Here is a 14,108-nt window from a genome sequence, read left to right as displayed (position 1 = left end):
ATGCAGTAGAGTACATTATTATAGTATGTTCCCTAGACTATTCATTTCAATTTCGAATTTTTGAAACTGTTAAATAATCTTTATAATGAATTAGGTGAATAAAAAACATCATTTGATTTATAGTTATAACGGAAAATCATCGTTTGTAAAGTGGAAGGCATAGAGTCTATGTGAAATAATCATTGGTCAATTATGAAACCAGCCTATTTCATAATTTGGTTTTCTTTTAACAATAATTTTAGATTTTCTACAAAATGATATTCCAGGGCCCAAAAGGTTATAAAGCATAAATATGTGAAGTACACCTGCAGTATGGAAACAGTACAACAAAATAGCCGTTTTACACTTTTTTCTAGTAAATTCCCCTCTAATATATATTCTATTCTCTATGATTATAGTGTACACTTTTATTGAGAAGTGTTAACTCTTTAAACAACGTAAAATACTAAGTTTGTAACTTTTTAAATGAGTATAAGTAAAATTTGAATAAAACGTTTGATTTTATTTGTTTTAAGCCCTTTCCTTAAGTTTAAATCAGAACCATAATGCGCTACCATGGATGATAAACTAGAGAATAGAGAGATATATCATGATTCCTGATTTTAATCATTCATAAGGTTCAGGTTCAATCTAATCAGGGGTAGATCAACTCCACAAAAATATTATTTATATGCGAATATTCTAGTTAATTTGATAAGGGTTTGGACAATTTTAAACAAACAAAAACATATAGTAAAATTATTTCTTGTTATAAAATCTATAGGTTAACTATTGATTTTTAAGATTAAAATTTAACACTGCTTGATATAATTTTAAATTTTTTTCTTGTTCTTTCTATAATAAAAAGTGTTTGAAATATAGTTTTCCTTTAAAAGGGACCAAACTAATCTAAACCAGAGTAAACCAGAGATAAAATTATTCTATTCAAGATAGTATCAAGATTTAGAGGTTTATCTATTCTAAAGTTAATATTTTGTTTAAATTAGCTTTTTTCAGAATATCTTTTCAGAACCCCTAAATTAGTTAGGCTTTGCTATTCAAAATAGTCACAATTTTTAAGCTCCAAGACTGCAAAAATAAATGTCAAAAATTCATCATGGCCGCGGCTTAACACCAGAATTAAAAGAAAGAAAAAAAGCACTTTTATTTTGGTTTTGATTTTCGGACATATTTTCACATATTTTCATATTTACCTTGTTATTAACGCTCAAGATAACTTGTGTTGTTTTACCCTTCAGAGGTTTGTGATGTTACGTATGGGATTTTACGTTTAATTTTAGACTTTCCATTGAACATTTTTACATTTTCCAATTATATGACCCGTCAGATTTTTGGTCATCATATTTTATATTAATTTTACTGATAATTAAAGAAAAAATTAGCAGAACGCCAAAAGGGACTATATCATACCTCTCTCCCCCACCCTCCTTTGAAGGTTTATCTTCATAAATAAATTTAAAAAAACGTCTAGATACAGTTACCCAGTTTGAATGTTTTATAAAAAATGATCAGATATGTACTATGTATTGTATATTGTATACCTACTTCATGGCCGGAAGGAGGGGGGGGGGGGACGCGGACAAATATACCTTTCTCGCTCCAAACAATAAACAGAAAATTTGATTACATTTCTCGGAAATAAATCCCCCTCCCCTCCCGCCCCCCCTACCCTTCTCTCCTCTCCACCATATGGATAATAAAGAAAACACTAATAAAAAATTTTCATCACAATGATTAATTTTCAGAAAGGAATTTTCTAGCACTATGATAAAACAGGGACGAGCTAGAAATGGAAAAAATAATAGTTCCATTGTTCGGCCTGAAGCATTTTCCTCTTTTAAGTATAATTGTAGCATATTCTGTTGTAATATCATGTCCAGTATGATCCTTATTATCCATGTTCGTAATATATCTTATCTATTTCAATGTTGACCCTGACTGTCCATTACGGTCAGTTTTGATTTTACCTGTTTATAAAATAAAGTAGTTCAATACGAATTGTTGATTAACACGGACGTGTCCAGAGCCTTGAGTTTTGGCTAGATATTGAGAGCCTTGAGTCAGTGAGATTCTAATTAGACTTTGAGTTGAGTTATCGTTGAATTATCTCGGGGCAAGATTTCTTACATAATTTCTTAAATCAGTTTCTCACTGAAGTACAGATTGTCCCAAAAAAGGATGATTAGAATCTTTGGGAAATTTTTGAAAAGTAATTGAGTCTTTGTCACAACCCAAGATTTTCCAATTCCTATATCTTTATAGATACCTGTTGGTGTAAACCTTTAATTTCAAACTTAAAGTTTTTGATCCACCAAAATTCATATTTTGACATATCTAACGTCACGATACTGGCTTACAAATACTTGTGGTAAAGACTAAATTCCGTTGATTCTGTGAATATATCAATTAATTTAAAACAATTATAATCCCTGATATAATTTAATAATACTAGAAATTCAAGGCGCTTCGCGCCCTTCTTTCTAGCCTTAGAGGGCGCTTCCCGCCCATCTTCTAAATTAGTTGTGAACATGTTCTCTTTGTGTACATCGTAAAACAAAACAAAAATAATTCACGGATTTTTACAAAAAATTTGCGGATTTTCAAAATTTTTAAAAATTTAATGACGATCGAATTTTGATAGAGACAAATATTTGAAATTCTGATGATTCATAAACCTTCCCTGGAGTCCCTAGATGTCCCACAAAAAATTAGGGCCCGATCGGTTCAGCCGTTTTGACGTTTATTGGATACAAACAAACAAACAAACAAACAGACAAACAGACAGACAGACAAGCCAAATTTATATATAGATATAGAAACTTTCTTTAAATTTAAGACTTTATAAATTAATATGTTTAATTCTAGCTGATACATTCTACAAATAAGAATGTTTTTATCTATTCTTAATATTGGACATTTAATCCATTTAAAATTTATCTTTCTATTTCATCTAAGGAATGGAAAAAGTGCAATTATAGAATTCATAAAAACTAAATATTTTTTGTCCCCGGACGTTAAAAAACAAGATGTGCTTACTTTTGGAAAGGTTATTTGTTTGAGAAACCACTATGAAGTCTAATTAAAAAAAAAAAATTCTGAGTTTGCTCAACTTTCAAATTCAGACTTTTTATTTCCAGGCCTTCAAAAAAACACATTGTTTCACAGAAAAAAAATGTTTTAAGCAAAAAAACCTAATGTTTTAAAGAAAAAAATGTAATGTTTTTGTGTAATCCAAATATTTTCAGAAGTTTAAATTTTGTTCATATCATCTTAAAACACCTAAGCCATGAAAACTAAGAATAATTTCTTCACAAAATTTTGGTTTAGTTTGTCAAATAGAACCCGTTTTTTGTTAATCAGGTTCTATGTCCCTCCCTGGAAAATCGGGTGAAATTCCTTTCTAGAAAATCGGGTGATTTCTCCCTCCATGGAAAATCGGGGAGATTGTCCCCTACCTGGAAATTCGGGGGATTTCCCCCTACCTGGAAAATAAATAATGAGGGTGCAGCTTGAACCCGCGCGCTAATATATAATATATGATAAAGATATTGGTGCCTCTCATTATTAGTGTTCGGAGGATAAATAGATAGATAGATAGATAGATAGTGGAGGCCGAGATAAACGGAGGATATATAAGACAGGTGTGGATGAAAACCTTGTATTTACTGAACAATCTTCAGAGACAACCAACTTCATAAATGTCTGTCCAAAATAATTCCAATTTTCTTCTTATTTATTTTCATTTCTTAATTTTTTAACCGTTGTTGAGGTTTATTATAAGACACTATATAAATCAACTCCCTCAATTTGGAATTTTAAAACCAAAGCTAAGAACATTACCGTGGTTCTCCCGAGTTCCCCAATGAGTTCTTGAGTTATGTTCTGACATACAAACAGACAAACAGAGATTACATCTTTATAGAAACCCCAACCTTGCGCTCAACATTATTTAAACTTTAGTTCGTTCGTGATAGTTCATAACTAAACAAAATATACCCTGTACCTTGTTTTTAAATTTTTCATAATTTTCGAATTATGATTGTCTTATGCATTATTTGTAAAAAAAAACTTTCATAATTTCATTTTCTCGTTCTTTCTTTTTGTACCTTTAAATTTTCTTTTTTCTTTTTTCTTCATTATTTTTATCTTCCTCCTCCTTTCCTATCTTATTACTTTACATTCTTCTAGTTCTTCCTATTGTTCATCCTTCTCTATCCTTCTAATTTTCCTATTTTTCATTCTTCTCTATCTTCCTACTATTCATCCTTATTTATCCTACTACGTTTCCTTCTTTTCTATCTTCCTACTTTTTGTTCTTCTCAATCTTCTTACTTTTCATCCTTGTCTATCTTCCTACTTGTAATCCTTCTTTATCTTCATACTTGTCATCCTTCTTTATCTTCCTACTGGTCATCCTTCTTTATCTTCCTACTTGTCATCCTTCTTTATCTTCCTACTTGTCATCCTTCTTTATCTTCCTAGTTGTCATCCTTCTCTATATTTACACTTTGCATTCTTCTCTTTTTTTCTACTTTTTATTTCTCCTACTTTTCATTCTTCTCTGTCTTCCTACTTTTCATTCTTCTCTATCTTCCTACTATTAATTCTTCTCTATCTTCCTATTATTCACTCTTCTCTATCTTAATACTTTGCATTCTTCTTTATCTTCCTACTTTACATTCTTCTCTATCTTCCTACTTTGCATTCTTCTCTATCTTCCTATTATTCACTCTTCTCTATCTTCCTACTATTGATTCTTCTCTATCTTTCTATTATCCACTCTTCTCTATCTTAATACTTTGCATTCTTCTCTTTATTCCTATAATTCATTTTTCTTATTGGTTTGCACTTCCTTCTAATTAGTAAAAACAAAGTATAAAAGTACAAAGAGTTTTTGTATAAAAATTGTATCATAGGATCAAAAAGAGTTTTAGCGGCGAAAGAGAAAGGACCGGTTAAGTGTATTAAATGTTTTATCGAGTTTGATAATATCTTAAAATCACATTTTTCAAACTTTTCATCAACTTTAAATGTTTTTTTTGTTTTTTTTAACATTTTAAAGAACCTAGTTTTTTAAATGTTTGATACAAAGGAATTGAGTCGTTGCCACAAACTTTGATTTTATAATCTCAATATCTCTGCAACCAAATGTCGTAGACCTTAAATATTTCAAACTCTGAATTCTGGTAGATCAAAAAATCTAAGTTTGAAATATCAAAGATTTAAGCCATCAAGTTGCACAGATATAGGGATTAGAAAAATGAAGGTTGTGGCAAAGACTCAACTCCATTATAGATAACATATTTTTTTGTAAAATATAAAAAGTCCTCGCTTGAATTATTTAACTGATGCTTTAAAATTTCATTTTTATTCAGGTGCGTATTTAAAATGTCGTCTTGATTTGAAGTGTTTGCAAACGTTATATTATTATTATTATTATTAGAGTTATTTACACACATTTAATATACATACATATATTACATATTACATACTTTAATGGTATAGTTTGTTTTGTTATGAATGATATTAGATGTATTCATTTTTCACTCTCATAATCTCCAATTTCATAAACCTGCTATTTTAAAGAAATCTATAGTCAGACTTTTAATAATATTTTTCTTTCAGAAATAAATTTCTTGCACTTAAAAAGTTGATTCAGGAAAAGTATCAAATTTTGGTAACAATAAAAATGTAAGCAATATTTAGAACAAGTCAGCTCGTAATTAAAATACATGCTAACTACATACAGACTTTTCCAGCATATTCTTGATGTTTCTAATACACTTGACATCCAGACTAATCAAAGGGTGTAAACCCGTTATCGATGTTGCAGGTAGACTTGACATCCACATTTATCACTCATCAAAGGGTCTAATCCAATTTTTGTTTCTAGTAGACTTTTAACATCCACAATAATCAAAGGGTGTAAACCCATTCTCGATATTTCTAGTAGACTTTTAACATCCTGATGTTTCTAGTAGACTTGACATCTACAATAATCAAAGGGTGTAAACCCGTTCTTGATATTTCTAGTAGACTTGACATCTCCAATAATCAAAGAGAGTAAACCCATTCTCGATGTTTCTAGTAGATTTGACACACATTTATCAAACGGGAACCTAAAAGGTTTCCTCTCGAACATACAAGTTCTATAAGGGATTCGGCCCTAGTCCTCTTATAATTAGCAGACATTTTGCATGCTTTCCTCCAGAGAGAGGTGTTGACTCCTCAACTGCTCTCAACTAACTAAGTATTATTGGCAGAGGATGCATTTTTTATTGATTTACGACTAAAAGCTATGTTTATTGAAACTTAATTTTGATAGGTTTGGTTAAATATTTCAGAATATAATTAATGTATTCTTTATCCTTCCTTCTTCTGGTTTCTGGTCTTCTTAACTTTGTCAGTTCAAGTAAGTTTAAAAACAAGAGTTTTAAACAATCAGACATATTGTTTCCATGGTTCACAAAAAAAGAAAAAATCCTTCTCTCTGGATACAGGGTTACCCACAAAGAGAGCCAAACGTACGGAATGTATACTGTCTGTTTCTTATATTCATTATTCCTTGCAACTGTTAACTTGCTTCTTTCTTTGTCTAGTCCAAATAGTGCAATAGATGGCAACGTAGAATTTGTACACACGCAGTACAGCTGTATTCTTACGTCACAAGTGTCAACTAAGTTTGATGTGTCCGAGAAAAATATTAATAATAGTGACCATTTTAGAATAATTATCTGACAGTAAAATAAGTGCAATTCTATGTGTTCCTTATATTCTGTTTTTACACTTTTTTATTTAATTTTGGAAAACATGTCAATTAATGTGAGAAAATTTTGTTTTATATTTGACACTTATGACGTCGTGTATAATTGGTCCATTTCTTTGTTACCACCTATAGTACTTGATAATCTATTTGGTCTCGTCTGTTTTTAAGCAATAAAAAAACTATTTTCAAGCTAGAAAACTAAAGCTTTTCTTGGAATCGTCATATTTTAAGAGTTTCAGATTATCTTTACAAGGTCATCCTTTACAGGGTAACCCTGTTGTAGAAAAACATTTTTTCAAAACTTTAAAAGTTTTTTTTTAAATTAATCTTTTATCTCATTAATTTAGTTGTCCAGACGATAAATTGGTGATTTATTTTCAACATTTTTAAAAACTTTCACGAAGAAATATGTTTTTTTCATAAAATAATTTTTTATAAAATTTCTCTATCATAAATCTATTATTTTCAGCGGCAGATTTTAATGTGTTTAGAAGTTCAGATTGATTTTTTATTTTGTAGTTTGTAATACACATTTATTTATGCAATTTCATAGGAAAATATAAACTTGCTCTCTCAGTTCCTGTTTTATTTAGAACATGCTTAAATACGTATAGATCTAAATACAAATGCCGAAGATGGATTTTATCAAGCAAAAAAACTGGTTTTATAAATGGAAAACGGATAAAGTAAAGGCATTGCAACTCTTATCTCTTTGCATCTCAACGTCATTGCTCTAAGATTTCAAAATATGAATTCTGTTAGATCAAATGATTCAAGTTTGAGATATGAATCTCAATTTCTTTAATATATGTATGCGTATTTTGTCCCAACCCTCTTGTGATAAATAATGAACACTCCCTTTCAGGAAGCCTTGAACCTGAAGTTGATGTCTACTCCAAGCTACCAGGGTATGATCCTGATCTCCTGGTGGATGAGGAGGAGCTAAGGATTGCAACCCAACCCATCCATCTGAGCAGGAGCAGCCATCCAACCCTGCACCAGGAGTCAGGACGGATACCCAGAATCCAGGAGAAGAGAAGCGTCCTGAAGAGAATACCCCGTCAACACCCAGGTCCAGCTCAAGATATAGACATGGAGAATAGGATTTATTATCTTCCTCAGTACTGGAGAGGAACTGGAGATGAGATCCCAGCTACGGGCATGAGTTTGAATACAGAAATTCCAAGGTTAAGTTTGGATCTGGGTGAAGATCTAACTGATGAAGATGGTTTAATGATCCCTACCTCCAGCCTACATGATACACTCCTCAGAGACATCCAGGTTAGGATGGGTAATAAGAAAAAGGGATTGTTAACTAATTTTCAAATGATTCTGCTTTTTTAAGTGATTTTTATTTAAAACTTTATCCTGTTAAAGTTTGTTTTGCAGTATTTGTATCTTAAGAGAAATATAATGAAAATGCGTATCAAAGAAACTATTATTTTGAAACGATAGTTTTTGGTTCTGAAAATGTTTAGATAAACCCGATTGTATTATTATTATTATTATTTTATTATTTCTCAGATTTTTGAGAAACCTTTCTAAAGCTCCAATCCTCTCAAAAACGATGTAAGAGATATATTTGTTTTATCTTTCTGATCAGTGAATTTATAGGTTAAAAATTAAGAAATAAAAGTTAAAGGCACCATGGAAATTTTGAGTCAAACAATTTGTTCACCAATCCCATAAAATGTTTCGGAATATAGAAAAAATTAGGTTCAAAAGTATGCAGAACATAACCTTCCACAATATGTTAATTTTCTAATACCTCCATGGTAAAAATATTTAGACTTATTTTGTTATTTTGATATGAATAACAAACAAATTAGAACAGTTTCTCCGAACATACAATTTATACTTCAAAATATGTTTTTCTCCGTCAAATTCTATTTTTACAAAAGTTTAATTTTTTATCCCACTTTTACGCTTTTTTTGATCAAGACACAATAATTATTCACAAAAAGTTAAACGTTGTCTGAGATAGAATTGAGTCCAATAAATGCCCGTCTAATCGCTGTCTGTAATCAGTATAAAGTTAAAAAAGGGTCAGAAACATGTGTCTAAAACCAGGCTCCCAAACAAGTATCTCAAACCTGGCTCCCAAACAAGTTTCTCAAACCAGGCTCCCAAACAAGTGTCTCAAACCAGGCTCCCAAACAAGGTTCTCAAACCAGGCTCTCAAACAGGCGTCTCAAACCAGGCTCCCAAACAAGTATCTCAAACCAGGCTCCCAAACAAGTATCTCAAACTTTAGTAATTTTTTAATCAGCGGCTGATTTCTTATGCTATAAGTTATACCTTATAATTAATATTTGTAATTGACTTAAATAGGTGGATAAAGAAGATAAAAATAACAAATCCTACTTATTATTCCAAAATATGTGAAAAAAAGAATCCAAAAAATTGAAATCGGAAATTCTTTTCATCTTCTTGCTTCTTATTATATTATGAATTGTATTTATAACAGGGAATAGGAATAAAGGAAAAGGAAATGGCGCTGGTCTGGCATGAGAAAGCCAGCCGCACTGCTTTGCAGTTCATTGTAAACTTTAATCAAATTATATTCTTTGCATGAAAATTTGGCTTTATATTGTTGACTTAAATATATAAATAATATACTACATGCATATTAAACATTTTTTAGGTAAACAATTAACAATAAACAAATGTACTCCCCTAGACTGTACAAATACCGAGATTCTTATATATACCTACAGTACACGCCTTTGGTTCGGTATTCCTTACACACACTCTATTGGTAAAGACACACACACATGACGTTTTAGCCCCCTGATTTATAAGAACTAAACTATTCAACTATTTATAAAAAATCGCGACATAATATTACAAAACAATAAAAAAAACGACATTCATTCCACAAATGTTGGTTCTCACTGTATCTTTATCTTCTCTAGATGCTGTCTATCCCTACAGAGACACAGAGAAGCGTAAACATGAAAACTAAGATGGCCAAGGATTCTCAAACCAACCAGATCTACACTAAGCACTATCCAAGGAGGTTCTGGGAGGAGAATGCAGAGGATGAAGAGGATAGGGATGAGAATAATGAGAAGAGAATCTATCAAAACCTGACGTCCTCTGCGCTGCAGATTAGACCACGTAAGTTTACTTTTAAGCTTTTTATGTAAGATATTTTGTTAACAAAATCGAAATATTAAAACAGTTAAAAAATTTACGTTATAATCGATATTTTAAAAAGGCTTTGGATAGTTTGATAAACAATTTGTTGTATTCACGTTATTTTGTTTTTAAAACTATAGTTTGTATAATAATAATAAAGAAAAAATAGAGAGAGAATTCTTAAATAAATATTGAATGCCAATGTAAATGTCATGACATTTTATTGTGTTCATATTGTGACATCTGTATTTAAGAAGATAATTATTAATTATAATAATAATAAAGTAGATACAGTTAGAACTAGATACATTACAGGCTTACAACAAGGACATTGTTATCTTAAGAATTAATTTAATATCAAACTTTATGTTTATCTCAATTTATTTGTTTATTTTGAATAAAGGACATGAGTCTTCCAAAGGTTTCCACCATCAGGTTGCAAAGATATAGGGATTTGAACATTTGAGAATGGTGCAAAGAGTCAATTTCTTTACCACAACAGTAGTAAACCACAGAACTTAAAACTTAAAACTGAAACGTATACGTGACAAAGCACAACAAAAAAGCCTTATTCCAGTATTTGAAATGTATAACTTTTATTCAATATTATCATCATTTTTGGTTCATAGCACTAAACTTCCCTAAGTCTGGCTTGAGTTATTAAAGAAAAATAATGTGCAAAATTTTCCAGATTTATAAAAATGTCATACTAAATATAATTTATTTTAACCTATGTTTTATTTGGAGTAATAAACAAACCTTTAGCTACAACTGAAACTAGTTGTACAATGTATACAGTATACACACATAACATACTTAATAAGTTAATTGGGACGGTACACCAGGGATATTGATGTGATACTATATACCAAGGAGAATTGAATAGAAGGAGGGGGCGATAGGGTTTCCGTAAACTTTGCTGTGACGTTTTTGGACTGCTGAACAAAGGCAGCAGATCTAATGTAAACAAACATGAGTTAGTATACGGTGAATCTTCATCTAACGCCAGAAATGCCAGATGTCTGTTTATCATTTGTGTTATTGTTTACAATCTTTATTATTGTTGTTACGCAAAAACTAGTTCTTCAGCAGTCCAAAAACGTCACAGCAAATTGTACGGAAACCCTATATATATTATTATACTATAGCTGAAGTGCAAGGTTTTATCCGTTGAGTTAATAAAAAACATTTCGGGGCAACATTTTCAAATTGAAAAAAATCGATTTTTTTTTTATTTTGAAAAATATTTGAACAAAAAATTGTCCCGTTTGGCCGACTTTAGCTTCTTAATTAATGCTATCAAACTTGCTTTAGTTGCCTGAAATGGTGTACGCTATAGACTCATAAAACGCTACATTGATAAAGCACTATTGAAGAAAAAACACTGATTTATCAAAATATTATAATTTTGAATTCAAACTTTAAATTATTTTACTTACTTCTTTATGGATTATTAATAAGAGCTATTTGGAGATGATTGCATTTATTTTATGTTTGTTTTAAAACAGAATATGTTAACAAATATTCAAATATTGTCTAATTAACCAACATTAATAATATAAATTATTATATAAATTCATGAACACTTAAAAATTGACAATATATTTGCAAGTAAATATCTAATTAAATCTGTAATACTATTATTTAGACCAAGATTATAATGCAAGGAAAGTTAATTGCAGTTGCGTATACTATGCATACATATTGAAACCAGTTCTCTCTGGGCGGAATTTGTAAACAAGAATAGATGCATCAGTGTTCGTTTAGTATCCGAGGAGGTTGAAAGCATTAAATTTTAATAATTTTGATAATTCAAATAATAGTTTCTTTTGACCAGAATATTTCATTGATTTTTTATGTGAAATCCCATGTCAGTCTTCGACATCCATCTTGTGTTTACATTACCTTCCAGAGACAGTACACTGCAGTAAAAAGATGCGTATAACTCTGAAATAACTTTCCTTGCTATATAACCTTGATTTAGACAATAAATGAAACTGAGTTCTTCTCAATTTATGATTATGTTTAGAAGTAGTGAAGAGAAGTCCTTCTTGTCTACGACGCTGCTTGAGCCTGCAGTACATTCACCCAGCTCAGTGTCACAGCTTCTGCTGATTTATGTACAACATGTACATATAGAATACAGCTGGAGTTATAGTGTTACAACTAGCCTGTAAATTACCGTTTATGTACAGCTAGTTGTTTAAAAATTAAATCTTTTGTAGAACATGTACGGATTTTCTTAAGAAAAAGTAAAATTAATTTACAAAACTAAATCCTTAATATTTGTAGAGTACTTGATGGCTGATTATGTAAAGTGCTCCAATACAACCTTGTCTCTCTTGTGCTAGCATAAGATTTTATAATTCAAACCTAATAATCTTATTTGCATTTGAGAATCTTTAATTTGCAATACAATACAAGGGAAGGGAAAACAGCTGCAGTACAATACAGGTTAAATTATTTTCTGTCTAGCATTGAATTGTGAATATAAAGAAAAGTAGCGCCTGAAGACTCATTTTTTGTGGGTAACCCTGTATATCTGCAAACATCTGTTCCGTCAAAGCGTCTGACTAACATTTTAATCTTCATATTCATACCTTGTTGTACAATGTGAAATGTATACATTGATCCTGCTTATGTACTGTACAATTCCCTTTCCCGTACTCCGTACTAATACGTTTTCAGTACTGAAGCTGTAACTGTACTTAATTATGTATTGTACTGCATTTTGTATTTCATCACTCATTTTGAAAATAAACAATTGGTTGTTCCTTTACAACTGTACAACTGTACAACTGTACATTTCACCAGAGTCTCATACACTGTTTATATATCGGGAGCCAGTAAATGTAGATTATAATTGTCATAATTTATTCTGATTACTAAATAATTGTAAACTTATTTAATAAAATAAATATTTTGGGAGAAAGATATTTGTTTTCTACATTAGCATGGACAAAATGTCCTTTTATGATTTACCAAAATAGTCTAAACCTTAATCTACAATTTTAATTGTCTATTTACCCATCTAGTAAAGTTATAGTTCAGTAAAACTCAAACATTTTAGGCTATCGGAAGAATTTTTATAATGTCGTCTTGAATTTAAAGCTGTCTGTGCAAGTTACTAAAGCACAATGTTGAAAATTTAACTTTTTAATATAAAAAAAATATTTATTTTAAACAATACAAAAATTCGTCTAAAGTTATTTTTATATTTGAGTTTAACTGTGGTTATATCCACGTTTACCCACCATGGTTTTTAAAATTGCATACCGAATATGACAGTTTGAGTTGCAGGAAACAGAAATGCTGTAATACAGGGTGTCCCAATAAACATGGGAATTCAGTGACGAATTCGATATCGTCTTTTTAAATAATTCTTTGATTTAGTATAGTGATACCTACTGAGAAAGCTGTAATCTGTAAGAGTTTCGTCTGCTATGTTCACAATTTGTTTGTTTATGTTTTAACTGCATCATACGGTTATACTTAGTAAAACAAGAAAATTGCAGTACACAAACGGAGTAAACTTGTCCGTCTTCACTGTTCATCTTGCGGAGACATTTTAAACACACTTTTAAAGTATTTTACCCTTTTCAATTACAATGCTAATTAATAACAAAGACGATATCAAATTCGTCACAGAATTGCCATGTTTTTTGGGACACCCTGTACCCTGCAAATTCACAAAAAAAAATCAAACAGAGCAAAGAACCCTTGGAAAAAAGGACGTTTTGATTTCTGGCGCTATACGAAATCTTTAATTTAATTTTTGCAGAGGTAATTTTCAAGAGGGTCAGGAGTCAGGAGAAGGGGCCTAGCGCTGCGTCTAGGATATATCAGAACAGCTTAAATTGAATTGGAAAATGACGCCGGCAAAAAAAGACACTACAGAGAAAAAGTTCTAGAGTTTATATTTTATAGCTTAAACACCCTCTTGTTTCTCAGAAATATCTTAAAAGTGTCAGCCATAGAGAATAGAATATATAGAGAGGAATTTACTAGAAAAAAGTGTAAAACGGCCATTTTGTTGTACTGTTTCCATACTGCAGGTGTACTTCACATATTTATGCTATATAACCTGTTGGGCCTTTGAATATCATTTTATAGAAAATCTAAAATTATTGTTAAAAGAAAACCAAATTATGAAATAGGCTGGTTTCATGATTGACCAATGATCATTTCACATAGACTCTAT

At 30.7% G+C, this 14,108-nt stretch overlaps 1 protein-coding gene across 1 annotated transcript; it reads left to right on the top strand.

Annotated features, from left to right (window-relative positions):
• Nucleotides 1–6,330: 6,330 nt before the first annotated feature.
• Nucleotides 6,331–12,841, top strand: LOC111707774 (uncharacterized). Its single transcript, XM_023480925.1, has 4 exons — nucleotides 6,331–6,412; nucleotides 7,632–8,047; nucleotides 9,682–9,886; nucleotides 11,937–12,841. The coding sequence occupies exons 1-4, from the start codon at nucleotides 6,355–6,357 to the stop codon at nucleotides 12,020–12,022; spliced, it is 765 nt and encodes a 254-aa protein (XP_023336693.1). The 5' UTR covers nucleotides 6,331–6,354; the 3' UTR covers nucleotides 12,023–12,841.
• The last annotated feature ends 1,267 nt before the right edge of the window (nucleotides 12,842–14,108 follow it).

The sequence above is a fragment of the Eurytemora carolleeae genome, unplaced genomic scaffold (genome assembly GCF_000591075.1).
Source record: "Eurytemora carolleeae unplaced genomic scaffold, Eaff_2.0 scaffold823, whole genome shotgun sequence".
Taxonomy (NCBI): Eukaryota; Metazoa; Arthropoda; class Copepoda; order Calanoida; family Temoridae; genus Eurytemora; species Eurytemora carolleeae.
This window is presented reverse-complemented; position numbering and strand designations above follow the sequence as displayed.

Excerpts from the sequence above, each read along its gene's own strand:
- LOC111707774 (XM_023480925.1), top strand. The coding sequence starts at position 6,355 with ATGTATTCTTTATCCTTCCTTCTTCTGGTTTCTGGTCTTCTTAACTTT. Across the intron at positions 6,413-7,631 it reads TCTTAACTTTGTCAGTTCAA|GAAGCCTTGAACCTGAAGTT; the intron begins GTAAGTTTAAAA and ends ACTCCCTTTCAG. Across the intron at positions 8,048-9,681 it reads CACTCCTCAGAGACATCCAG|ATGCTGTCTATCCCTACAGA; the intron begins GTTAGGATGGGT and ends TATCTTCTCTAG.